The sequence below is a fragment of the Naegleria fowleri genome (genome assembly GCF_008403515.1).
Source record: "Naegleria fowleri strain ATCC 30894 chromosome Unknown tig16, whole genome shotgun sequence".
NCBI classification, from domain to species: Eukaryota; Heterolobosea; class Eutetramitea; order Acrasida; family Naegleriidae; genus Naegleria; species Naegleria fowleri.
Window position 1 is genome coordinate 401,001 of NW_025407948.1, and position 27,209 is coordinate 428,209.

At 37.4% G+C, this 27,209-nt stretch overlaps 11 protein-coding genes across 11 annotated transcripts; 7 read left to right on the plus strand and 4 right to left on the minus strand.

Moving 5' to 3' along the window:
* Positions 1-66: 66 nt before the first annotated feature.
* FDP41_012819 (uncharacterized protein) lies at positions 67-1,899 on the plus strand (the record flags this gene model as incomplete). The annotated part of the gene is made up of 3 exons (XM_044703380.1): positions 67-371; positions 573-1,384; positions 1,484-1,899. 3 exons carry the CDS (start codon positions 67-69, stop codon positions 1,897-1,899), a joined length of 1,533 nt encoding a protein of 510 aa, XP_044565744.1.
* A 254-nt stretch (positions 1,900-2,153) lies between these two features.
* On the minus strand, positions 2,154-4,994 carry FDP41_012820 (uncharacterized protein; the record flags this gene model as incomplete). The annotated part of the gene is made up of 1 exon (XM_044703382.1): positions 2,154-4,994. The coding sequence occupies one exon, from the start codon at positions 4,992-4,994 to the stop codon at positions 2,154-2,156; it is 2,841 nt and encodes a 946-aa protein (XP_044565745.1).
* Positions 4,995-5,352: 358 nt separating this feature from the next.
* On the plus strand, positions 5,353-6,744 carry FDP41_012821 (uncharacterized protein; the record flags this gene model as incomplete). The annotated part of the gene is made up of 1 exon (XM_044703383.1): positions 5,353-6,744. The coding sequence occupies one exon, from the start codon at positions 5,353-5,355 to the stop codon at positions 6,742-6,744; it is 1,392 nt and encodes a 463-aa protein (XP_044565746.1).
* A 257-nt stretch (positions 6,745-7,001) lies between these two features.
* Positions 7,002-11,113, minus strand: FDP41_012822 (uncharacterized protein; the record flags this gene model as incomplete). The annotated part of the gene is made up of 3 exons (XM_044703384.1): positions 7,002-9,016; positions 9,095-9,829; positions 9,916-11,113. The coding sequence occupies 3 exons, from the start codon at positions 11,111-11,113 to the stop codon at positions 7,002-7,004; spliced, it is 3,948 nt and encodes a 1,315-aa protein (XP_044565747.1).
* Positions 11,114-11,510: 397 nt separating this feature from the next.
* On the plus strand, positions 11,511-13,247 carry FDP41_012823 (uncharacterized protein; the record flags this gene model as incomplete). The annotated part of the gene is made up of 2 exons (XM_044703385.1): positions 11,511-12,346; positions 12,494-13,247. 2 exons carry the CDS (start codon positions 11,511-11,513, stop codon positions 13,245-13,247), a joined length of 1,590 nt encoding a protein of 529 aa, XP_044565748.1.
* Positions 13,248-13,388: 141 nt separating this feature from the next.
* On the plus strand, positions 13,389-15,080 carry FDP41_012824 (uncharacterized protein; the record flags this gene model as incomplete). The annotated part of the gene is made up of 1 exon (XM_044703386.1): positions 13,389-15,080. The coding sequence occupies one exon, from the start codon at positions 13,389-13,391 to the stop codon at positions 15,078-15,080; it is 1,692 nt and encodes a 563-aa protein (XP_044565749.1).
* A 474-nt stretch (positions 15,081-15,554) lies between these two features.
* Positions 15,555-17,087, plus strand: FDP41_012825 (uncharacterized protein; the record flags this gene model as incomplete). The annotated part of the gene is made up of 3 exons (XM_044703387.1): positions 15,555-15,987; positions 16,092-16,532; positions 16,684-17,087. 3 exons carry the CDS (start codon positions 15,555-15,557, stop codon positions 17,085-17,087), a joined length of 1,278 nt encoding a protein of 425 aa, XP_044565750.1.
* Positions 17,088-17,410: 323 nt separating this feature from the next.
* Positions 17,411-18,777, plus strand: FDP41_012826 (uncharacterized protein; the record flags this gene model as incomplete). Its single annotated transcript, XM_044703388.1, has 3 exons — positions 17,411-17,666; positions 17,796-18,221; positions 18,452-18,777. 3 exons carry the CDS (start codon positions 17,411-17,413, stop codon positions 18,775-18,777), a joined length of 1,008 nt encoding a protein of 335 aa, XP_044565751.1.
* Positions 18,778-18,973: 196 nt separating this feature from the next.
* Positions 18,974-19,865, minus strand: FDP41_012827 (uncharacterized protein; the record flags this gene model as incomplete). Its single annotated transcript, XM_044703389.1, has 2 exons — positions 18,974-19,378; positions 19,557-19,865. 2 exons carry the CDS (start codon positions 19,863-19,865, stop codon positions 18,974-18,976), a joined length of 714 nt encoding a protein of 237 aa, XP_044565752.1.
* Positions 19,866-20,349: 484 nt separating this feature from the next.
* On the plus strand, positions 20,350-21,303 carry FDP41_012828 (uncharacterized protein; the record flags this gene model as incomplete). Its single annotated transcript, XM_044703390.1, has 1 exon — positions 20,350-21,303. One exon carries the CDS (start codon positions 20,350-20,352, stop codon positions 21,301-21,303), a length of 954 nt encoding a protein of 317 aa, XP_044565753.1.
* Positions 21,304-21,579: 276 nt separating this feature from the next.
* FDP41_012829 (uncharacterized protein) lies at positions 21,580-27,191 on the minus strand (the record flags this gene model as incomplete). The annotated part of the gene is made up of 5 exons (XM_044703391.1): positions 21,580-21,820; positions 21,905-24,158; positions 24,212-24,710; positions 24,782-25,596; positions 25,661-27,191. The coding sequence occupies 5 exons, from the start codon at positions 27,189-27,191 to the stop codon at positions 21,580-21,582; spliced, it is 5,340 nt and encodes a 1,779-aa protein (XP_044565754.1).
* Positions 27,192-27,209: the final 18 nt, after the last annotated feature.

The following is a 27,209-nucleotide window of genomic DNA, read 5'->3' on the forward strand; positions in this document are numbered from 1 at the left end:
TCGTTGTACATGAAGAAGTGACGACACCTTCTGTCGTTTGGATTGAGAGATTTTTTGGAAAAAAAAATGAACAAGAGCCTTCTTGCTGCTACCGAGAGCTCGACCAATCACAGCAGCACTCTCTACGGTTCGTCCTCATCGGAGGCTCATCATCATGGTGGAGAAGAAGGATATTCCAATGTCATTCACTATGACGATGATTCATCATCATCTTTATGGAAGAAATTACGGGCATATAATGCATATATAGTCGCTGGAGTTTGTGCTACGGTGGCTTGTGTGGTTGCTACGTGTGTGATCATTCCGGCATTGGTTTATAGTTACTCGAGAATTGGGAAGAGAATGGATTCTTTGAAATGTGATTCATCGTGGTAGGTGTTGGTTGTTCGGGAGCGGTGACTCTCTTATTTCAATAATTATTATGTCAAAATTATTATTATTATTGATGATATTTGCGATTGAATTATTTCATTAATATGTTATAACCATCTCCATGAAATACTCATCACAAACGTTTATTGTTCTATTTCACTACTTACATGACAACAACAATGAAATTACACTCAAACTAGTACATATCAAGTTGTAGAGTCCATTCCAGAGGGTCTCAATTTAAAATTACTTCCCAACACAGATTTTACACACAATGCATGGGCTGATATTATTGGAAGAGCTACATCAAAGCTCACTATTGTTTGCTTTTATTCAAGTTTACTGAACGACGCTTCTGTGATATCGGGTGGACAATATGGAAATGAAACTTTTGCTGCCATTGCAAATGCTATCAAGAAAGGAATCAAAGTCACTATTATTCAGAATATAGCCTCTGCAGATTTTCCAGATGATGACACAAGAGCCTTGGAAAAGATGGGTGCTGAATTAGTTTCAGTTGACTGGAAAAAGGCATTTTCTGGTGGTATTTTGCACACAAAAGCCATTGCTGTTGATGGTAAACATTTCTATGTTGGTAGTGCTAATTTGGATTGGAGATCTTTGGCTCAAGTCAAAGAATTGGGAGTTAAAGTTACTGATTGTGAATGTTTGACACAAGATATTGAAAAAATTATGGATATTTACTACACTCTTGGAACAAGCATGAACAATAGTTTTACAGGATTTAGAGGATGGCCTGAAAATACCTTCACAAGTGTGAATCAATTTAGTAGATTGTTGGTTCCTTTCCAGAATGAACCTGTCAAGAATGAATCCACTGTGTTCATGTCTGCAAGTCCAAGAATTATTAATGAACCTTTAAGAACAAATGATATTGATGCTTTACTTTCTGTAATTAATAATGCCACTCAATTTGTTTACATCTCAGTCATGGATTTTCAACCATTGATGCTCTACGGATCAGCACCTGAATATTGGGGAGAAATTGAGGGTATGTAATTCAATTGACATTACCATTGCTGTGTTAACATGGTATATTGACTTTTTTCATTCCTTCTTTATTATTATTTGCGACATGACACACAAATAGACGCTCTCAAATCAGCTGTGATTAGAAATGTTCAAGTGAAGCTTCTAATTAGCAAGTGGGATCACACCAAACCAATGCAGATCACTGTTCTGCAATCCTTGTTAGCATTTGGAGCTCAAATTTGTAAAGTTGGAGGAGTAAAATGCAGTGGCTCCATCTCTGCCAAACTCTTCCAAGTACCTGATCAGCCAAACGCTCCAAAATATCCCTTCACTAGGGTCAATCATGCCAAATATATGGTCACTGAACAACAAGCCTACATTTCTACGTCGAATTGGAGTAAGGACTACTTTTACACGACTGCAGGAATTTCTTTCACTAGCACTGCATCCACTTTGAGACAAACTGTTGAAAATATTTTCAATAGAGACTACAACTCTGAGTATGCCTTTGACGTGCCTCAAACGAGCAACTAATCAGTTCATCAATTTTGTTTCTATAAATTATGGAGCCAATTTTTGGTAATTTTTTTGGTAATTGGAATTCTTGAAAATATTTTTAATTATTACGCTGACTTTTTACAATATTATTGAGTACAAATGTTAAACTATTTCTGATTTTATTTATTATAAATATTATTATTGATCCTATTGAATGCTTGTGCAATCTCATTCAAATATGTATCATAACTATGAAAAAACGAGTTAATGTTTATTCTTCAATAAATTACTTAAATAATAATGTCCTTAGCCTTTGGTTTTCGAATGTGTCTCATCGTGGCTGAAGGTGCAGAATATAATACAGGTGGCATGAAGTAAGGTTTTGGAATGCCCAAATCATCGTCAGGAATGTAGGCATTCGGTCGCTTGACAGCAGTGGTTCTTGTAATGGTGGAGGGTAAACTAGCTTCGTATTCAAGTCTTCGTTTTCGTTCTGCCATTTGTTCTTTCCATCGTTGTTTGACTTCTTCCTCGTGTGCCCATTCTTGTTCAATCGCTTCTGAGGGAGGTTCACCACGATCCATTCTTGAACGTGCTTCGTCAATCATGCTCTTGAGTTCTTCATTCTGCTTCTCGAGTCGCATGGCTTCTGTGCCATAAATGGAGAGCTCAGACACGGTCGCTTTCATCTTGTTGGTCGTTTGCTCAATTTTCTTTTGAATGAAATTCAAGTTGACAGCCAAATCAAACGATTCATCTCTTCCCTTAATTGCCAATTTTCGAAGTTTGTCCGAACTTTTTGTTATCCCTTTCAGAACGAGATTCTTTTCCATGAGTTGTTCTCTTCTTTCATTAAGCTTTTCTTCCAATTCTTGAATTTTATCTTTGAGTTCTTCTTCATTGGGAATGTCACCTGGAAGCTTTCGCCATCTCTCCAAGTTTTCAGGCCTTTCCAATTCTTCGGATAATTTGGAGGCCTGAGCATTTAGTTTTTCAATTTCTTCCTTTAATTCTTCTTCCATCTTTAAAAACGATTCATATTCTGGAAGTTTTTTAAATAGAACCTCTAATCTTCGCTTTTCTTCTTCCAAATCAAGTTTAAGAGCTTTGATCTCCTCGTCTCGCTCTCTCATTTCAATTTCACCTTCCTTGATAATTTTCTCTTGTGCATTAGCTTTTTCATACAAGATACACAACTCGTCATTTCTGTCTATCAGCTGAATGCCAGTATAGTTTCTATCTTGCACTCCGCTTTCATACTTTTTCTTGAGCATCATCATCATTTCTTCTGCCAAGTTGATGTCAGCATTGAGCTTATCAATTTCCATGATTAATTCAAGGTTCTGTTCTTCCTTTTGCTTGTAGAGGAGTCTCTTTTTACTGAACTCACTCAGCATGCTTGCTTTGGTTGTCACCTCGTCCTCAACTTTTCGTTTTACCTGCTTTAGCTCTTCTGATTTGGTTTGATTTTGCTTTGTCAGGACCTCCAACTCATTTTCAAGAATCTTGTTTTTCTCTCTAATTTCTGCATGAGACTGAGCACTATCTTGAATAGCTTTGGCATATTTGTTTCTCTCTCTCTCCATCAGAGAATATGATTGTTGCAAAGCAATGTACTTGTTCTCAAGTTCATTGAGCGACTTAAAAAGTTCTCCATTGCTGAAATGCAGAATTTTAATTTCTCCCACTGCATCCATGAAATCTCGTTTTTTCTTGGCAGCTTCTCTTGCTTTCCTTTCTCGCAACCCTTCCAAATTGGAGATGATCTTGTTCATTTCTCCCTCTTGTCCATCAACGATTGTAATTTTGTTTTCCAGCTCATCTGTTTCTGTTTTTCGATTTTTCAACTTTTCCGTTAAAAACATGTATTCAGCCTCTCCTGTGAGCAGTTCATGAATTAACAAGTCAACATCTCGTTCAATTTCAATTTTCTTTTCTTTTGTGACCTCCAATTCATTTTGAAGAGCTGCCTTTTCGACTGTCAACTCCTCTATTGTTTTTGCTAATTTATCAATCGTGGATTTGATGTGTTCAAGATGAAGCTGGATATTGTACGCGTCTCTACTACATATATTTTCTTCATTTTCAAGAGATTGTTTGTGTTTGACTTCTGAATTTTCCTCTTCAGCGGTCGTCTTCAACAATAAATTTAGTCTCACCCGTTCCAACATTTCTTCCTTTCCTTTATCTTTTTCGATAAGTAGAGTTTGTCTCATTCTGTCAATGTCTTCCTGAAGCTTGGTTGCATTGATTTTTGCACTATCCTCGAGCATGAACATGTTGTAGTGAATTTGTTCAAAATCTATTTTCTTCGTCTCAATTTCGTTGACCTCTCTTTCAAGTTGCTCCAATTTTTCGGAGAGAGTTTTAACTTCTTCATAGGAAGCTTTGCTTGCTTTTCTGACAATCTCAGTCTGTCGTCGTTCTCGTTCGGGTTCTTCTCTCAATCGTTGCAGAGTTTTTTCTAAATCCCGAGCCTGGGTTTTCAACACTTCTTCCAAATCTTGATTTACAGCTGAAATGTCATTTTCTAATTTTTGTTTCTTTTCTTCTTCCTTCTTTTTCCGCTCTTCAATTTCTTTAATTCCTTGTTTTAATTGTCGGATGTTATTTTTCAAATTTTCAATGATGGGTCTCTCCTTGGCATTTTGTTGCTCAATGAGATCTTTTTTTTGTTCTTCTAATATCGAAATTTTCCTCTCCAGCTCAATGACAGAGGTCTGAGTGACAGCCTCTGATTCGTTCATGAGCGCTGTTTGATTTTCTGCCTTCATTAAATCTTTTTTGAGATCCGTAATGTACTGAGAATTTTCTTGTTTGACTTTTTCAAGCTCTTTCAATTTTCTCTTTTCCTCCAAAAATTCCTTGTTCAATTGTTTTCCGTTCTCAATGACGTTGGTCTCTCGTTCCATCATCTTGAGCAAATAAGCTTCTAATTCAAGTCCTTTCTTCTTAAAGTGTTTGTAATCCGTCGGATCTAGACCCTCAATTCGATCCAATTCATTGACTACCCAATTTTCATCATTATGAACCCCATCCGATGATGAAACACCAAGGTTAATTAAATCTCCCTGATCCCCATTCGGATTGGTGTTGCTATTGTCGTTGTTCATTTCATTCTCGGAGGACATTTTTGAAATATTTTTTTTTGAAAATCTATTTGTAAGTTCAATGGCGGGAAAATGAAATTGTGTCCTTTTAATTACCTAATGACATTTTATGACATTATAAGCATCAAGATATGGTAGTGGTAAAAATTGATCATGAGTGTCTTCAGAATAAGCAGCATTTGAGTTCCATTTCCCTCGATTCAGATCCTCGAGACAGAGTCTCATGGCTATGCTTAGCATCTCACCCACATGTGGATGGAATTCCTCTTGGAATCTGAAGGTGAACAAATGAGGTAGTGCGCTTTGGAAGCTAAACACACGTTCGAGTTGCTTCACCCAACACAGTGATCCCAACATGCCCAAAACAAACTCAAAAAAAATGGAAAATGTCAAAATGAGAATTGTCCACACCATTCTTCTCCTGACAGTGCTCCTTCTCATAACAACCTCCATTGCATCCGCTGCTGTCCAGCAATCCTCCATCACCATTCCACCCTATTCATGGACCTACAACAGTAAAACTTGTTCCTACGGATTCTACAACATCACTGTTAATGGTTATTCCTATTCCTCCAATTCGTACCTCGAACTCTATCGCACCTCAATCCTTGGATCGAATCCACGTCTCACTGGCTTTAAAGTCTACTCCTACAATGAAGATGAAATTACAGTTCCCAATATTAAGTATTATTACGCTCTTTATAATTCAGCAAGTTGGAGTCAAACGGTCACTTTCACAGTCACTCAAACCATGGAATCTGTTTCGAGCGTGAATGAAATGAGTGATTCCATTCCGGCTGGACAAGTCAAATTGTTTCAATGTACAGGTTGTTTGTACTCTACCGATACTTATGCGGAATTACTAATTAGGAGAAGGAGTTCTTACTCTAGTTTCAATGTGGATCTTGCATTTTCTACCAAATACCCAACCGATCCAAATTCTATATATAGTTATGTTTATCGATCATCTAATATATATGTCTCAAACAGCTATTATTATAGTAGCACTTCGGAAAGATATATTGGATCTGACTATTCTTCTCGTACTCTTTATATCTATGTCAAATGTCAAAGCACTTTAACTTGTTACTTTGAGTTGACTCTAAAGAGTTCTAGTTATAGCTCTGGCGGAGGATCACTTTCACCCTCTTCAGCAGAATCCATGGTTTGGACCATTATTGGTTCAGTGATTGGCGTAGTGGCTTGTATTTTAATTCTCGCCATCACCATTACACTTTCCATTTGTGCAAGAAGAAGAAGAAGACTCTATCTATTAAGTACCACGGGAAATCCAAATGTTGCAACCGTTGTGGCCACAACTGCCATGGAAGAACGCACCACTGGAACCACCACCTATGTTCAACCACCACCAACAACCATGCCTGTCGTGTCCACTACCTATGTACAACCACCACAACCTCCTTCACAACCAATGATTCAGGCAGGTGTAGTTCTTCCACCAGGAAATGCCTCAAGTGGTGCTTTTTATCCACCTCAACAAGCACCTCAACAACCTGGTTATGGAATGTATTACCCAAATCCACAAATTCCACTCAACGTTCAAGCAGGAGGTGGAACTGGAGTGTATTATCAACCACCACCTTCCATTCCATCATCGAATGCGGTGGTAAATATGAACGCAACAACAAACATGGAAACACAGAATTATCCAACCACCACAAATGGCGGTGGAATTTATGTTCCTCCTTCACATTCCAACCAAAATGATGGACCAATTCCAGCATTTAATCCAAATGCGGATAAGGTTTAAGTGTGTGATTATTAAAAAGCAGCATTCCACTTATCACAAAATTCGGGCCTTTTTTTAATTAAAATCTGTTATCTCATGATCATGTTTACATAAGTGGAAAGTATTTTCATGAATTAATTGGGATTGTCATTAGTGGTGTACAAGAGGACCATGAATGTTATGAAGAAAAAGTTCTGACATTACCCAAATAAAGAATGGCAACAAGATCCAGAACTTGTTGGAGATTTGTGTGATGAATTATTTCACTTGCGAAACATTTAATTCTTCTTTTCGAGATGAGACGTTGCGAGGTCAATATACATCTTCGATAATTCCTGATTGGAAAGTGATGGAAATTTCACTTTGGCCATTCTTCTCACCTTAAAGATGGCCATATTTTGAATAAAGAATAAATCTTGTGCGTACTCGAGTGCTTGATCATATTCAGGTGAAAGATTGGAAGCTTCCATAGAATGATCACCAACACTCGATTTCACACTGTTACTAGAATGTTCAGTCACTACTACCACTTCGTGTGAATTATTGTTGTTATTGGAAGAAATGTTTTCCATCGTCGTCAAAGTAGTAGAAGCAGTAGCAGTGGATGAAAGACCAAACAATCGTCGAGGTGTGGATGAATTCGAAGCAGTAGTGCTACCGCTAGTACTTGTATCACAACCGCTACTACTATGATTTTCAAACATTTTTAAAATCTTCATGTGTTGTTCATCCATCGTTTGAACTTTTAAATGTTCCTCTTGTTGATGATTCATAGAGTGAGATTCAGAAGAAAATTCATCGATAAATCCATAAAAGTCTTCTTCTTCTACTTGTGAAAATTCTCTTCTCAAATGATGATGATGACCACTACTACTACTAAAACTGCCAATCGTTTCCTCATGATCCTGATATTCTTCCTTAATATTATCCAACATGAATCCAAGAGTCATTAAATGAGTGGCTGCGCTTGTGGTCAAAGTATCACTACTTGACGCATGAGAATGATAGGAACGAAGTAACAGATGTTCTCCTTTCGGTAAATGAATTTTTGCTCTTCGATTTGCAATGTGAGAAGTGGTCTTGTTTTCATCAATAATCCATTTTTGTTTTTCGGTAAAGCAATTACAAATACAGTATCGAATGAGAAAATGAATGGCATGTGACTGTTCACATAAACTGTTGAAAAGGTCGTTGAAACGAATTCCCTTACAATATTCAATTATAATCTCTTGAAATTCTTCACGTCTTTTTTTTGGTACTTTTTGAACGAGTCCTTTCTTGGTTAAATGTTCAGTAATATCTTCTTTGAGTCGCTTAATTTTTGAAAGTGATTCTGCTACTTGAATGGGAGATAGATCCATATTCAGGGAGAGGAAATTTCGATAGGTTTTTCCAGTGTGTTTCACAGAGAGAGGTGGAAGAGCATCTATTAATTTTTGACATATTAACATCAATACAGTGGCCAAAAAGTGATCCATGGGTTTCGTTTTCTTCTTTTTGAAAACAATATTCTTCTTGCGTTGCAATGAAAACCATTGATTGAAATTATTTTGTAAACCATTAAATGTTGAAGCGTATTCTAATTTCTCAATTTTGGAAATTGGAGAGGAGTGACTATTGGCTTGAAGTTTCCATCTTAGATAGTTGAAAATGGCACTTGATAGTGTTTGAATCTTGTACTCAAAAGTAATAATTAATAATTTTAGAATGTCCTCTTCATGCTGCTCAAAGAATAATTTATCCCATTGATGGTCATTTCCTTTTTCTTTGTGATAATCAAAGTATGTATCAGCGATCAGCGAATACTTTTTTTTTTTCTTGATGAAGGAAAGCATGTCACGATCACGCTCAACTTGTCTCAAGTAAAATGGTACATCTAAAATTTCGAGAAGAAGTTCCAACTTCAATTGTTCAATGAGATATCTCAGAATCGCACTTTCAGACTCATTGAAAGAGAGAGCAATTTTGTGCCAAATATTCTTTTGAGTGGGATTGGCATTGTCATTCTTTTTTGTATCAATAAATTGATCCAAATAATCAATTGAATCTGTAAAGGAAACGTATCTTCTTGGATGCTTCTTTTTTCTGTTGATTTGGAATTGATTACAAAATTTGGCGATTAATTTCAAAGGTCGCTCTGCATCTTTTTCATTGTCAAAGAGATCATTTTCGTGAATGGTCCATTCAATGATTTTGTTGTCAGAAAGAGCATCCGCACTGAATATTTTCATTAAGGTCATGGCTTCTCTGTTTATGTTGACAGTTAGATCACAATAGGTGAGCGAGAATGTATCTGTAAATCATTTTGAAAAAATTAGTATTACCATTGAATATGTTGAATAAATTTTCAATGCGAACTCTCATAACGTACTGCTGATGAAAACAATATTTCTTCCATAACTAGCAATGTCTGTGACATTGAAATAAACCTTTTCAAAAATATGTCTTTCTGTGGATGTTTCATAGTAATAGCTGTATAAATCAAGTCCATTGGTTAGAAATAATAAAATATTGCCATAACCATCTCCATCGACCACTTTTCGAATAGAGAATTGTTCCAATTCTTCAAGTGATCCAATATCAAATATACAAAGTGGTTTTTCCGTGTTCACACTCTTTCCACACACGTAAATCTTATTCGACTCAGTTACAAATACACTATTTCCATTCACTACAAATACATCTTCAATAATTTCATTATATTGAAAAAAGTATGAGGCTCGTGTTGGGCAACCAATGATTGACAAATTATTTCCTGTTGCCAACATTCCTCCAATATTCAATCCATAAGCAAATAAAGCATTTTCTTCTCGAGTGAGAAGTAATAATGATTCACCAAATCCGGCCATACTTTCAACATGTATCGAAGGTAGTGTTAATCGAAGTGGTGTAAAAACATTCGCTGTTGGTAAATCCAGATACATGCCATTAAATCCTAAATTTTTACCACACGCAAAAACTCCACCATCATATGTCAAAAAGAAGGTGTGACATTCATTGGCAACAATTTTCCGAATTTTGTGACCATAGAAATTCACTATCATGAGGTTACTTTCCACAAATTCAATATGTTCATCGAATCCAAGTCTACCGTCCTCGTTTTCACCTACAATCAGTTCATTTAATATGGAAAAACATGTGAATATTGAAGACATTCTTCCAATATATATATTGTCAATACCTTTCACTTACCCATACCATAAACTCTCCCATTTTCGGTCAATATGAAAAAATGTTTCTTGGATCCTAGTACAAAGTCATGAATCGTTTCCGTGAGTGAATTATATTTAAGCAAAATGCAAGAGATTTGTGAACTCGTGTTTCCAAGAGAAAATTTTTTGAGAATTTGAAAAGGAAGACCACTACTTCTTGCCATAGGTCTCGGATCAATGAAATCATCTCTCATAGATACAAACAAAGACCCTGCATGAGAGGGCTTAAATCTCGAAGTGAAAGGAGTTGAAGTTGTGGAAGGAGAAGTTTCTATTGAATCAGTCGTCACCATTGAGGTTTTCTTATTAAAAATTGAAATCATTTTCTTTCTTTTTGAAATTTGTTGTTGTTGTTGTTGTTGCTGTTGCTCCAGTGGATTGTTTGGATTGGTTGATGCAGATGTAAACGAGGAGGATGTGACAGCTGAAGATGGCTTTTCAGTATGCCTTCTACATGATGGATTTGTTGTTGTTGTTGTCGTTATTGGGGATGGCAAGATTGATTTCTCACTATTAAATTCCAACCGTTTGTCTAAATTTCCAAAAATACAAATTCGATCATTTTCATCCAACAAGACTATACATTCCTCAAAAGCAAATACTCGTCTTATACTCGAAACAGGAAATATGGATTGATCCATTCCCTTAATTGTTGCTAGTTCTGTGGTATAATTATATTCATGATGTTGGTGGTGGTGTGTGGTTGAACATGTGTTGTCATGACAACTGCTACTACGACGATGACAAGGTCGGTGTGGAAGATAATGATGTAAAAATCCTCGGATGTGAATATTCCAGGAGGATTCTTCCTCATCGTCGTCATCATTATGCACATTCAAAGACTTGACATTTTGTAAATATAATTTAGGAGATGAATCAGAAGGCGATGATGACGTTGATGACGATGAACCAATTTTCAATTCTTGTGAAATGGTCGACGAGCATAATTGTGGTGAGAGGGTGGTTGGAGAAGGAAGTCTTGTTGTTGATAATATTGGAGAGGAAAGTGATGTTGTCGTCGTAGTCGTAGTCGTCGTCGTTGGGAGAACCTCATGGGACGAAGAAGGATGATGAGGTGATGATGAAGACTTGGGTGATTCTGTACTTCCGATTCGTGTGGATGATGTAGAATTGTGATTTTGTAAGGATACAGAAATATTGGGCAAATGTGACAGCATGTTGACTCTATTTACACGTTCGCAGCTGTGAGAGAGCTAGGCTATTAGGAGATTGTATTTTTTTATGATCATGAGCGAAATGACAAGTGATTCTTTCATCAAAAGGCAAATTAACATTCCTGTCCTCTCACATCACCACCAACCGTCAACAGTGATCAATGATGAACAAATCCGACAATCTCTCCTCCTCAACAAATCATGCAAGCGAGATGAAAAACATACCATCAGCACTTTCTGTCTGAATCATCGTTTCAAAATAGCTACAAGATATCATATCCAGAGCTATCCATTCCTTCTTAAGTTGGTGATAGAGTTTCACAAGGACATTACAAACACAAAATACAGAATATCGAGCCATCAGATGATTCATGCATAACATTTGGATTACACAAAAAAAATGGCTTCATCACTTCGCACTGTTTACACTCATCTCGTCGATCATGTCAAAAAGTATAAAGTCTTACAATCTGTGAATGCCTTGTTGGAGTGGGACGAGCTTGTCATGATGCCCAATAATGGTGCTGATAGCAGAGGACAACACAAAACTGTTGTTGCTTCGTTGACTCACGATTTGCAAACCAATCCATTGATTGAACAATACCTTTCTCAGCTGGTCGAGCTCCATGATCCAAAAGACATCTCCTCTGTCCGAGTCAAATCTTGTTCAGAATCTGCCTTCAATGAATATGAAATTTCCAATATTATTCTCATTCACAAGGAGTATCAACGAAATACCAAGATTCCGAAAGAGTTGGTCGAGAGAGCCAGTGAATTGTCCTCAAGAGGCTATCATACTTGGGTGAAGGCAAGAAAGAGCAGTAATTGGTCCGAGTTTGCAGGTGTTATGCAAGAATGGATTGATATTAGACGTGAGATGAGCCTCTTGATTAATCCTTCAAAGAATGTGTGTGATACTTTGTTGGACGAGTACGATCCGGGCATGACTTGCGAGGAGGTTGACCATGTCTTTAGCTACATCAAGAAAGAGTTAGTTCCTTTGATTCAATCCATTCGCAAGAGGGTACAAGAGCAACCTGAAAAGTATGGTGATGAAGCCTTGCTTTCAAAACTACAATCTACCAACGAGGGTACCTTTCCGGTTGATAAGCAAGCAGAGTTGGCAAAACTTGTGGCTAAGGATATTGGATTCAACTTTGAAGGAGGTCGATTGGATGTTTCCGTACACCCATTCTCCACTTCCTTCTCTACCGATGATTTGAGAATTACCACAAGGTAAGTGTGGATGACAAATTTTTTGTGACCGTTACGAATGATTTAATTTTAATTTTCTTTTTAATTTTAATTCTTATTAATTTTCTTATCTATTTAATATTGACAATTAATTTTGAAATGTTATTAATCATAACGAAACAACAATAGATACGATACTAAAGAATTTGTCAATGGATTGGCAGGAGTCATTCACGAAACTGGACACTCTCTCTATGAAGGTGGCTTGAATAGATCCTATGCTTATCAACCTGTACAATCTGCATTGGGAACAACGATCCACGAATCACAATCCCTATTTTGGGAGCGTCATGTAGGATTATCACTACCATTCTGGAAGAAGTGGTATCCAGTTGCAGAAGAAATGTTCCCATACCTCAAGGAGAAGAACAATTCTATCGAGGATGTCTATAGAGCCGCAAATGTTGTTACATTGAATAACTTTATCAGAATTGAGAGTGACGAGTTGACCTATCCAATGCATGTCATTCTGAGATTCGAGATTGAGAAGGCCCTCTTTGACGGCTCTCTTAAGGTTGAGGACGTACCAAAAGCTTGGAATCAGAAATTTAAGGAATACCTTGGATTGGATGTTCCAAGCGATGCCAAGGGAGCATTGCAAGATGTACACTGGTCATCAGGTGCATTCTTTTATTTCCCCACCTACTTGTTGGGTGCTGCTGCGTCTGCTCAAATTGCTTCAGCCATTCCTGATTTTGAGAAACATATCCAAGAAAATAATTATCCTCATCTCAAGAAATGGTTGAATGAAAACATTCATGCAAGAGGTAGTGTGACTTTGAACTCGAATCGTTTGCTCGAGGAAGCTACAGGACAAAAATTGAATCCAGAAATCTTTATCAACTACCTCAAAAACAAATACTCCAAACTGTACGACCTTTAAATGTCGTTGTTGTTTTTGAAATGTGCAGTTTCTTCTTCATTTCAGTTGAACGTAATAAACACACACAGAGACTGGTTATTCACTTTCAAAAATCCATCCAATGGATTCTCATCAACACCACAAAAAAAACATTCAAAAAAAATGTCAAGCAAGAAATCGAGCGCTTCATCATCCAACGCAAGTGTGATTGAAGGCCTCTCTCCAGCCGAAGCCAAAGTGAGAGCATCCAGTGAGATTGTGAAAGAGCTTTTAAAGGCCTATGAAAACAATGAAACCGTAGTCATGTCCAAAGTGAGAGCCAAGATTTCCCGAAAATATAAAATCAAAACCGGACCAAAATTGGTTGAAATTATTGCAGCCATTCCGGAGGAGCATAAAGCCAAGTTATTGCCTCTTTTGAAGGCAAAACCAATTCGTACTGCGAGTGGTATTGCTGTGGTAGCAGTGATGTGCAAGCCTCATCGATGTCCTCACATTGCCATGACCGGTAACGTTTGTTTATATTGTCCAGGAGGTCCCGATAGTGATTTTGAATACAGTACTCAGTCATATACAGGCTACGAACCAACAAGTATGAGAGCTATTCGAGCTCGTTATAATCCATATCTTCAAACAAGAAATCGTATCGATCAATTGAAGAGACTCGGACACGATTGTGATAAAGTGGAATTTATTATCATGGGTGGTACTTTTATGAGTTTGGATAAGGAATATCGTGATGAATTTATTAGAAATTTGCATGATGCTCTCTCGGGCCATACAAGTTCGAGCGTGGAGGAAGCAATCCGATACAGTGAACAAAGCAAACAAAAGTGTATTGGTATTACGATTGAAACACGACCTGACTATTGTTTAAAGCCACACATTTCTAACATGTTGGAATATGGTTGCACAAGATTGGAAATTGGAGTTCAATCAATTTATGAAGATATTGCACGTGATACAAACCGTGGTCACACTGTTGCTGCAGTCAAGCGTTGCTTCACACTTGCAAAGGATCAAGGCTATAAAATTGTGGCCCACATGATGCCTGATTTACCAAACTCGGATATGGAAAGAGATATTCTCGGATTTATTGAGTATTTTGAAAATCCAGCGTTTAGAACAGACGGTCTCAAACTTTATCCAACTCTTGTCATCAGAGGTACTGGTTTATATGAATTGTGGAAGACTGGACAATATAAGAATTATTCACCAGACTCCCTTGTGGATTTAGTTGCAAAGATTTTGTCACTCGTTCCACCTTGGACCAGAGTGTACAGAATTCAACGTGATATTCCAATGCCACTTGTCACAAGTGGTGTTGAAAAGGGTAACTTGAGAGAATTGGCTTTGGCAAGAATGAAAGATTTGGGATTAAAATGTCGTGATGTCAGAACAAGAGAAGTCGGTATTCAATCCATCCATACTAAGGTCATTCCTGATGAGGTTGAACTTATTCGAAGAGATTATTGCGCCCAAGATGGTTGGGAAACATTCCTTGCCTATGAAGACGCTGCTCAAGATATTTTGATTGGACTTTTACGTTTGAGAAAGTGCACACAAACGGATACCACCTTCCGTAAGGAACTGAAGAATGAAAACCTCCAACAAACAAGTATTGTAAGAGAATTGCACGTCTATGGTTCTGTCGTGCCAGTTCGTGCCAGAGATCCAACCAAATTCCAACATAAGGGTTATGGTACACTTCTCATGGAAGAAGCAGAACGAATTGCTCGTGAAGAACATGGCTCACAAAAGATTGTTGTCATCAGTGGAGTTGGTACAAGACATTATTATAGAAAACTGGGTTATGAACTGGATGGACCTTACATGAGTAAGATGCTTGTTTAAATGATGTGACTTTTTCGTTCAATTAATTTATTAAAACAGTAATTCATATGAAACCACAATCGACTCGTAGCGACACTAAATTACTCTTTCCCCAACCATTTCCAGTGCTACTGAGTTGTTCCAGCTCATGATCAATGAGGAGGGTACATAGAAGTCCTTTTGGAGCATTATTTGGGGTTTCGCAAGACCAAACTGGATTTCAATTAAACATCTTTGTGACTCTTTTCAGAAATGATCACATGACGACGAGTGCAAACTCACATTTATTTGCAATTCTTTCAATGCAGTGCGTTGACTCCTTTATTATTCACAGATCTGTCGAGCGATTCAATTCATTGTGCCTTTTCTCTATGGCCCAAGACTTTTTTTCGTCGATCGCGATGGCATGGTGGATTAATAAGTTATCCATTCCCAATTTGGAGTCAGTTTTTGGCAGTTGTTGGGTGTAGATTTCGAAAATCATTTCCAAAAAAAATGTTCGATTTGGCGAAATCATTCCACCAACCACCACCACCACACACATCTCGTTGTCGTCGTGGCAGGCCCTCTCCCATCTCTTTCCTCCTGTTTGGTTCACTTCTCATGTCGATGATGCTCTTCTGTATTATTCATCATCATCTTCACGATGTTGGTGGTGGTTGTATTCAAGCTCAACCTTCTCTATCTCTCTCTTCTTCCCACCCAACTATGGAACGAGTTCCCCAACGAAAGAGACAACAAGCGGCCTCCATCGCTTCAAGTCCATCCTCCTCCAACTCGCCCAGAAGTATTTCCATTGCGGGAGGAAGTCTTGCCTCCTCTCATGAATTTCCCTTCATGGCTTCCATTCAGCAAGTCTTGTCGAGTACCTCGTCGTCGCATTTCTGTGGTGGATCAGTGATTGCAGCGAACTTTATTTTGACTGCAGGTAAGGATCGTATGATCATTTTGAATTTAACCAAACGATCATAAATGTCTGATATCGCACTGGATAACCCTGATTGTCATCCATATTTCCGAATATGTCCATAGCTCACTGTGTGTACGACAACAATGGGAATATCCTTTCGCCTTCCACTGTGAGAGTCTTTGCTGGAAGCAGCAGTAGTTCTTGCACTAATCTAGCAAGTTGTAATTACAAGAATGCACTCACCATCATTCCACATCCAAATTACAATACCAATACCTTAGAAAATGATATTGCTCTCATCCAACTCAATGGAAATTTAAATATTGATGGAACCACCACGAGATTGGCCTATGTTGAAGGTGGTTCAATTCCTCTGACAACAAATTTTGCTGCCACTGTTGCTGGATGGGGATATGTGGACTCTACAAATACGGTTCAAACAAATTTGATGAAAGTGACAGTTCCTGTGGTACCTGCAAGTATTTGTAATGGATCACCACTGTATTTGGGAATGAACTCACCCATGCAAGTATGTGCTGGAGATGGAGCTGGACATGATGCTTGTAAGTAATAGGATATGGTCGTTTCAGTGTTTTTTCTCTGATCTCATTGTTTTTCTGGAATGGTTCTATTGTTAATTACCTCTTGTGAAATGATACTACTCTTCATGCATATCTTGTGGCTTATCATGATTTATTAATTTATTCAACAAAGGCCCAGGAGATTCAGGAGGACCTCTTTTCCGTTCGTTAACCTCTTCCACAAACGATTATGTGGTTTTTGGAGTTGTGAGCTATGGTCCTGATGGTTGTGGCGCTGGTTTCTCCACCAATCGAGGTGTTTACACCAATACAACCTATTTCCTTTCCTCTTTCATCAAACAATATGTTCCTTCGGTAAAAATCAGTTCCTATTCATCTGTCACACCAGTAGTCTCTTCTCCCAAACCCCAATCCTCTTCTCCCAACAATAATTCATCCTCTCCAGTTTCAAATACTTCCACCAAACCAACAAGTTCAAAAGGAACCAAAGTTTCAATGGCTCCATCGAATGTCCACAGTCAATATTGTGGAGTCTTCTTACTCACCATTATGATTGTATTTTCACTGTTAGTGTGAAATTGTGAGACATGACTCTCAATGCATTGATTATTCCGATATGTACACTATCAAACATGTTGAACAATAAATATAACGTTATCTTTATAATTGCACTCGTCCAGCTGTCATCCTTTGACGCGCTACAAAAGCAAAAAGGCCACCGAATTTGAAGCATGGTTGCACAATATTCGTCAACAGAAAACAGCTGTCGTGAACAGAACGGGACACGAGTTCTAATTCGTCGACGAACGATGACTACTGATTATCTGAATATTCATTGTCCATCGATCTCTCCAAAACAAAAAAACGTCGCGCACACACACCGAGTGATCTCTCACAAGATGACCAAGTTGAAAGTAGTCGCTCTTTTTTCAATGACGCTGTTGTGTTTCCTTCTGACAGCTGTGACTTGCCAACCATTGAGATTACGCTTTAATTCCAACTCGAAGAGAAATTTACACATTGCAGGTGGAACATTGGCAAGCGAAAATGAATTTCCGTTTTTGGTTTCTTTTCAAATGGTGGATGCGACAGCAACATCCACCACACATTTTTGTGGAGGTTCTATCATTGCTCCGAATGTTATCTTGTCGGCAGGTATGTAGGTCATGATGATGATGAAAATTCTCTTGGATTCAATCCAATGCAATGATGATGATTCCTAATCGGAAATGGTCATTTCCAAATTTGTAAAACTGCGAACAATCAACGAATGGCCAATAATAGCTCACTGCTTTTTCGACGGTAATGGAAATCCACTCTCTCCCTCTACTGTTCAAGTCGTCGCTGGAAGAAGCAACAATTACTGTCAAGACCTTTCAAAATGCAATTACGGAATTGCTCAATCCATTCAAATTCATCCCAATTACAACAAACAAACACTCATGCATGACATTGCCATTATCATATTGGATCGAAATTTACAAATTGATGGAACTACGACTCGTTTGGCCTATATTGAAAGTGGTTCTGTTCCAACCACAAAGAATTTAGCTGTCACTGTCGCTGGTTGGGGATATATCGATAGTACGAATACAGTTCAGACCAATTTGAGAAAAGTGAATGTACCTGTCGTGACTGATGCCACTTGTGGTCAGGGAGCAACGTCACCCAATCAGATTTGTGCTGGAGATGGAGCTGGACATGATTCATGTAAGTGTTTGTCGAATTGTTTGAGTGAACTTGGAGTTGAGAAACATATGATTCGTGTGAAATTATGAATTGGAAATATTTGGAACAAACATTTGAACAAAAATTTGATGATGCAACTGTTTCAACGTTTCTTTTGGATTTTGAATATTCTTTTTTCAACTAATTTGTTAATGTTTTGGATTCAATACTCAAATTTTGACAAAAATTTCAAAACAAACCAACCAACACAGGTTCTGGCGATTCGGGTGGTCCCTTATTTAGATCTCTTTCCTCAACAAAAGATTTTGTTGTAATTGGTGTGGTTTCTTTTGGACCTGCTGGTTGTGGAGCTGGTTATGAATCCAATCGAGGAGTTTACACCAATACCACCCATTATTTGGATACATTTATTAAGCAATATGCTTCATCGGTGCAAACCAATGCTTATAGTGGTGATTCGACGCTGAATGGTGAACGTTCTTCAATGGCCTCTCGAGTTGGAATTGTGTATGGTGGATGGTACTGTTGCTTGTTGGTGGTGATGATGATGACGATCATGTATGGTTATCGGTGGTAGTTAAAAAGATTGTGTTTGGTTACAGTGCTATTATTAAAGTCAAATGATTCAATTCAAATTTTTCACACGACCTTATAATGTGAAACATGTTGTTGATGGATTCATAAAAATTGCACAAAATGTCGGATGACAGCGAGTGGAAGTGAATGCAACTCACCAAAAGTTTATTTGGGTAAAGAAATTCTTTCATTTTCTGTTACCACACCATAATAGAAAATATTGTCAAACACAACATCACCATAGAATGCAATCCATTCATTCTTAATCCATCCCATCCATCCATTCTCATTGTTACTCCCGAAGTAATAGGAATACAAGTATTCACATTCTTCATATAAAAATCAAGTCCTCCCGAATACAAATCAGCTCTGTAATGTTGTAGAAAACTCGTTGGACTGGCAGGTACTTTCAAAGAGCTTGCAAATAAAAGAGTGACACTGTTATTCTTGGTAAACGCAAAATAAGTGTTTGGAGCTCCATTGGGACGTGAGAGAGTTCTTACATAGGTTAAGGTGGTGACATTTCCAATGGTGGAAGAAGAGGCAACAATGAATTGGTTGTTGGTGAGTTTGTTTGGTTGAGTATTGCCACTGGCAAAGTACTGCAGAATGGAGTTGAAAATGTGGACAATGGAGTGTAGCCATTGGACATGTGACATTTCAAAAGAGAATCAATTATTATTCATATTCAAGTGCATTCCATCCAATGGACATTACAAAATTTCACATCCCATCAACATTTCACTCGTAAGAAAAAAAACAATTAAATTCAACACCAACCTCATTGACAATTCCATTTCCATAACCAAGCAAAACGGTACTTCCTGACATTCCAAATCCTTGATTTGGATTTTTAAATCCGACCGCTCCGTAACCTGGAGCACTTGGAAGAGTAAATTTTACACTCAATCGATCATTTAGTTCATCCAATGTCCATTCAACTTTGTAAATGTCAGATGAGGATTTGGATCGAAATGCGTAACAATTTTCAAAAGTTGTTGGAAGTGAATTGTTTTGAGCCTTCACTGTGAGGAATTGATGAAAGGAGAAGAGCACGAAAAGAAGAAGGAAAAAGTAAAACTTGATCATGGCGATTTTGAAAGATGACTGTTTGGAGATTTGATGTCAATTGTCATTAGAGTGTCAGTGCCCAATAATATTATTAAAAATTATTTTTTTTTGGAACCTTAGTGGACATCTTTTTCAATCAAAAATCCCAAAATTGAATCTGAAAGATTTAATCTTCCACTTTGAACTTTTCTCTTCCATTCAAATTTAGCGCAATGTATTGAAATTTGAACAAAACGAAAATATTTTTAGAACCAAACAACTGAAAAAAATCAGCTTTAAAAACGCACCCACGATTTCTTCTCTCGTTTTGAAATACCAGAGCGTGAATTGGATATCATCATCATCACTCTCGGAGTTTAACATTCATCGTTATTATTAGCGGAGTTCTTCTTTCTCGGGTTTTTTGTAAATAGTATTAGATTTGACCTCACAACCGCTTTCATCATCAGTAACAAAATTCTCGGATTTATATTTAGAAACAATATTGATAAAAGACATCATCATGAAAATTCTAATTTTACCAAAGGAAATTCTAATTCATATTGTCCAATATGCCATTGATCGATTGGATGTGATTCCAATACTCTCTCACGTGAACAAGGAGTTTAGAGAAATTATTATGGACAATGATGTTTGGATTCATGTTGCAAATTTGTTGGACTCTAACAAGAGCATGACACCCATTCAGGCCATTGTGAATGAGAATCGCAACACTCAGGAAGGCAACCATACTATTTTCATGAAAATCCAACAATACTTTCAGTCCCTCAGATATATTCAATATATTCAACTAGTGAAGGAAGATAATTGTAGTAAGCCTGAAACCATGGTGTTTGATCCATTTTCCAAGTTGGCCATGGGAGATTCCAAATCTTTTTCCGATTTGATTGATTTGTTTGGAATCAACTCATTCCGTGCCTATCATTTTGTTAGTAAGGGCACAGATGAAAAGATCACGGATGCCGCCTGTGCTGCAATAATGGATACGATGGGATTTGATAGTGGCAAGAAATTTGGTGAGACCATTATTCAAGCATCGTTTGTAGTGGGTGAGGAACCAAATGAGAGATGGGTCAATGCATACCTTATCACATTCAATGATAAGAATCAACAAGTACAGGAACCTCCCTTGCTGACTTGTCCTGCTCTCAATGTCACAGTCACTTCTCCAACTCCGGCACAACAGCAATCATATTATGATCTCATTGACAGGATGAAAGAGTTACTTTCTACTAGGTTTGAAAGAAAAGCAAGCTTTGTTTGTTTTGAGAAGGTTCACATTAAGAGAAGCAAGTTATTCAAAATTACAAAAAAGGAGGAGCTCAAAAACAAACGGATGAAGCAAATGGCCAAACAGAAGCGATTTGAATTTTGGTTTGGAGATCAAACATCGAATAATGGTGCCAATGGTGAGTCTTTTTTTAGGTTTGTCAAACCTTTTTCTGCTGTTGTGTAAATTCAACTGAATCATGCATTCATTGGAATGCTGACCTGTTGTCCCTCTCCAGACTGTGTTGTGCCCCATTTGTCTTCAAAAGGAATTGAGAAAGGAAGAAATCGAGTGGTGGTGGATGATCAATTTACCATCCAATCACTACTCATGTTATTATTTCTTCGACTGACAATTTATTCCCATCAAACTACTCGCAACTTTTTTACAACAACTTTTTTGATATTCACAGACATTAAAGTCGACTTGATTGAATGACATTTTTAATTTGAAAGAAATCTCTCAATTCTCAAGGAATGAAATGGACTCTCTCAAGTTAGTCACTATCTGGTTGTCGTTGTCAATGATGCATTGATCGACTTCCACTTGCTTGTGGTGTTGTTCATTCAGTAGATAGGCTTTCACTTGGCCCTTTCCCTTCACATCCACTTCACGCTCTTCGAAATCATAGCCAAGATCGAAAACTCTCTCATAGGTCGATCTAGAAATTTGAATTCTGTTTGTCAATGATGTGGATTCCATTCTGAGAATTTTGAAAATTTGTCGCAATTCCAAAGACAATCATTTAAATTCATTAAATTGAGAATTGGATCATCCAAAAACTTACCGAGAGGCCGTGTTGACAGTATCTCCCCACAAATCATAGGCAAACTTTTTCTTCCCGATCACACCTGCCACAATGGGACCACTGTTAATACCAATTCTAATTCCAATTTCTTGATTTTCCTTTTTATGGCTATTATAGTGATGAATCACTCCAAATGTCTCAATGGCAAATTTGAGCACTCGTTCAGGATGATCCAGTGAGTTGATATGACCCTTCTGAGAATTATGTAAACCTCCCACACAGAAATACGCATCTCCAATGGTTTTGATTTTTTCAATTTCATACTTTTCGGTCAATAGATCAAATCCAATCACAATCGTATTAAGCATCAAAACTAATTCCGATGCTTGCATGGCCGAACTGATCCTTGTAAATCCAACCATATCACTAAAGAAACAAGTGACATCATTAATTGCCTCAGCAATGAATGAATCACCTCCAGTTTTCAGTCGATTGGCAACAGCTGTTGGAAGAATATTCTTCAATAAATTTTCAGATCGTTGTTTTTCCTCAAACAACAAGGTATTTTGTTTCTTTTCCAATGTAATGTCTTTGAATGTGACAACAATGGAGATTCCAATTCTTCCTTCTAATTTCACACAATGAAAAGTGAACTTTCCTGGAAACTTGGTTCTATTCTTTCGTATGCCATCCACTTCGATCACTTCCACAGGCTGGCTGTCAAATGTCGCCTCGTCCTCACTATTACCACTATTGGAATCTTCACCCATTTGTTTGGCTTTTCCTACCAATGCATCGACTCGTTTCTTTATGTCTGCTCTTGCAGATTCATCAAAAAGTTCATAAATTGAAATTCCCAAAATATCGATCGTCTTCATACCAAACATTCTCAAACCTGATACATTGAATAATTCCATTTCACCATTTTCTGAACAAATGATTGCACCCTCCACACTGGAATTGAAAGTAACCTTCAAATTATGTAAAGAGTCATCGTCATGATTCGACTTTTTCTTTTTTGTGATGACATTCACAGAGTGATTGAGCATGTACTCGCGAAGTATCTCATTTCGATCCAATATTTCAATTGGAATGTAGTTGAACATCAATCTTAATGTTTGTATATGATTCCAATAATTTGAAAACATGTACCAAATTCCTACAAAGCTTGAAATGGTCAACAAAATTCCAAATATTCCTGCCATTGTGACAATGATGGAAGAAGGTTGAGAGGAACTCTTAACAAATTCTCGAATAAATGTAACAAACTTGTTCAATAATGGAACCGCACCTCTGAAAACTGTGTAGTGTTGCATGGCAAGTTTGGCAGGACTCAATAGAGTCCTATTAGCAAGTGCATCTTGTTGAAGAAGATATGCCTTTCTTGAATCAGTGATCACTTGAGAGGAAAGTGTCACAAAATCAGCCAACACTTTTTCCATACCTCGACAGTACAATAAATTACTTGTAAAAGTGAGAGAAATGTTGTTTTTTTGCATGTAATCTGTGCAATTTTTTGTACCGACTGTAATGATCGTGTCCACTGCAGGATATTGTCCAATAATTGGAGTTAGTCCTTGAGAAGCGTCTCCGTAAATGAGAGATGAGAATTGTCTAGTCAGTTCTTGAGTTCTTCTGGTGATTCTTGCGATTAAAAAATCAAAGTTTGTGGTGTTCCATAATTTAGTATCTCCAAAATTCACCGTTCGATTGAAGAGATGTGACAAGACAGAATTGGATTTTGTCATTTCAGAAGCTCCAAAATAGGTAAATGTTTCACCAATGTTAATACTTGCTCTTTCTACAGATGTTGCAGCTTGAATGCTTAACCTAACCTTCGACATTGTCAATGAGGATGTTTTTGTGTTCAATTCGCTCTCCATGAACATGAATGCCACACAAACTGCCACAACAATTACTGAGAACATAAACAGAGAGAGTGTGACATATTTTGCACTCGCCTTGCTCATTGAGAATTTCTTTCTTTGATGGACAGCTCCACTTTCTGCTTTCTTGCTCAATGTTTGAAAGATTTTGCCTACCACGTCCTTTTGGATTTGAGATCCAAAGAGTTTTGAAACTTTTCTGAAATATTTGAGCTCGTGATACATGTAAACAAAGAATAGAAGACTCGATAGAAAGAAGAAGCTTAATATGGTGGAAAGATAAATGATAAACTCATTCATGGAGTTATTAAAGACACTAAAGGATCGATTCAAATAGGAACTGCAAAAACTGTCATACGCAAGTGCTACATTCTCTCGATTAATCCAAAGAAACATGAAATTATAATCTATTCACAACATGTGTTGAAAGCTATCAAATCACATTCTTTCAAAAACCTACCAGTTAATGGATGGAAATAACTAGAAGCAGCTACTTGATCAAGAAGTTTCTGTGTGGTTGTAAATGAGTTAATTCCAGTCTCAATCGCTACTAGAGTATTGAGTGGATAGTTTGAAATTACTTTTTGAGTGGCTGCAATGAAGGCATTCGTTATTTCATAAATCGATGCATTCTTGGATGTATAGGTTCCTGTATAGACATTCTTTTCGAAGGGATCTTCATTGGGAAAGTATAATGGATAAATATTGTGTGAATAATCATAATAAATGTCATCACTGAATACATTGGCTTGTGCTGCAGCAATTAATCGATTGAAAAAATCAATGGCTCTATTCAACTGAGAGACATGATCTGTGATATAAGATAATTTGGAAATAGTTGGAAATCCTTCATTAGTGGAAGGCCAAGGATATCCAAATAAATAAAAAACATTCACCCAATTTTGAGTGGCTCTGATATTTCTGACAATGGACATGGGTAAAGTTCCAGGAAAACACACCTATTGAGAGCGTTGAATGTCATTCGATCGATCACATGATGTTTTCCATTGCAGGAAATGTGAACACTTACCTGTTCCACATGTGGAATTTGTGACATGACCGCTTGAGAATAGTAAACACTTAAGGCAATGGTTGAAATCATGATACAAATGGTGATCGTAAAATAAACGATTAAAATAATGCTAAATAGTTTGTGATCTCTGGAATTGAATAACGCTTGGCGAAAGATGGTTTCCTTCTTCATGTATGGATTGTCGAAAGCACTTTCCAACTCAAAACCTTCATCTCGAGTTTCACCACCAATTTCTGAAAAGTTTTCATCCAAAGGAACAGCTGAACTGGAAATTTCATACTTGTTGTAATATTCTGAAGTTGGTATCACACGATTGCCTTTTTTGGAAGGAAGTGATCCTTTTCGTTTTTTCGTTTCATCCTCTTCGATCGAGTTTACCTCTGTAAAGAGTTGTTGGGCAAGCTCTTTGTTGAATTCAAAGTTCTCTAAAAAGTTAGCATTCAATCGAAGGATCGTTTTGTTACTTGGATAGTTAAATAATAGATTCGAAAGAGTGCTTTTACACTCACTTTTTAAAGCATAGATGGACCTTATAATACGTTCAATTGTGTCATAATTAATATTCTCATTGGCACATTCTTTCCAAAAATCACGATGCAATGCTAAGAGAGCGGCTTGATTTTTCTCCAAAGTCTCAATTTGAGCACTTGCTTCAAATAGCGCATTATTCGATTGTGACATGGTTTCTACCTCTTTCATTCGTTCTTGAATGAAAAGTTTGTAAAACATATTTGGATGTTGTTTAAGGGCACGTCTTAACAAACTTTGAGCAAAGATGGAACAATTCGTTTCTCCTTGCCATTTCACTTGAACTATTGAAATAATTGAAAAAGTTTGTTTGATGGTGATGAATAAGCAAGTGGAACGAGTACTTACTGATCAATGCAAAGATTAACAGCAAGTTGATATCATTAAATGATTTCTGATGTGCAAGACCTTTGATAAATGCCAAAGAGAGATCAGAATCCGAGTATTCACTTCCTCTGACGTTTCTCTGTCCACTTTTTAAGGACAACTTTAAGAAAATGTTAAGTGACAACAATGCTTTCGATTCTTCTAAATCATTGAAAAGAGAAGAAGCTGATTTTTCAATTCCAAATAAGAGATGCTTTTCAAATAGATCGAGATCTGTCTGAGAAGTCACCACTGCATTCATCAAGTAATCTCTCATCTTCTTTGCATGAAATCTTAAGTAAATCTCCATAAAACATGTTCCAGCCACAAACAAGAGCATCATCAACCCTATGGTCATGCCTGCAAAACCACCTCCCACATCGTTAAAAGATGGCAAGTCAGAATCCATATTGACAGTGGAAGAGATTAAGGAACCAATACTCGCTCCAACTTTTCCACAACACGCACCAAAATACAAGGAATTGTCAAGTCTTCTCAAAAAAGGAATAAAGTAGAACACTAAGGCGCATGATACAAGACTCAGAAGGACATGAAAAGCAGCAGACGCATACGAAAACTGTTTTGGGATCAAAAAAGAAGCCAACAATTGAACCATGGCAAGTTCTCCAACTAACATGACCACCAAAGAATTGTCTCTAATCAATGGAATGTTGCTGTGAGGGTTCGAATTTGACAAAATTAGCTCCGAAAGAGGATATAGAATCAATAAAGCAAGTATTCCGATAGCACTAATCGCCATCATAATTGCATTGATCGTCTCTGTACAAGCAGTTCCAGAAAATCGATCTAAAGATGCCATTTGGGTCACAGCCGTATTGGATCCACCAGAAGTGATGGTCACTGTGATCAAGTTTCTCACATCACAATCGAAAAATCCAAGTAACACAAAGAGCATGGTCAATGAAAACGATCTCAATAAAAAGCTGCATAACCTGAGAATTGTTTTCAACTTTTTGAAATACTTGCTTGTTTTTATGGTAAATCTCATTGCCAGGATGAAAAGTGCCACATTGAAGAGAATGAACAACATGACAATACAAGCCAAAACAAGGTTTGCACGATAGGAAATCCAATCCAAAAGAAAGGAGGTCGGAAAATTCAACACTTGAAAAACATAGACACCATAGGGACCCCATTGATAATCACGAATGGTTGGAACCATCATTTGAGTCCAAATCAAATGTGCGTACATGAGACCATAAACAAGATACAATCTCCAACCCTTTTTGACGTGTCTATCTTCCAAAGAGACAATCATTTTCGAGATCATGTCCACGGTTTGAGAAGTAATTGAATAGCCATCAGAACTACTCGTATTTGTTGTGGCTGTCTGATTGGCACTCTCAGAAAGATAAATGGAACCACCATGAGTGGTAGGATTGAGGTTTTGTTGTTGTTGTTGAGAAGTTTGCGAATGAACAGCTGTTACGACTGGCATACCTTCCATGGAAGAGGAAGCGCTTACATCTTCGCTGTAAGAAGTAGAAGTCATCTTTGGTTGTTTGGCAAT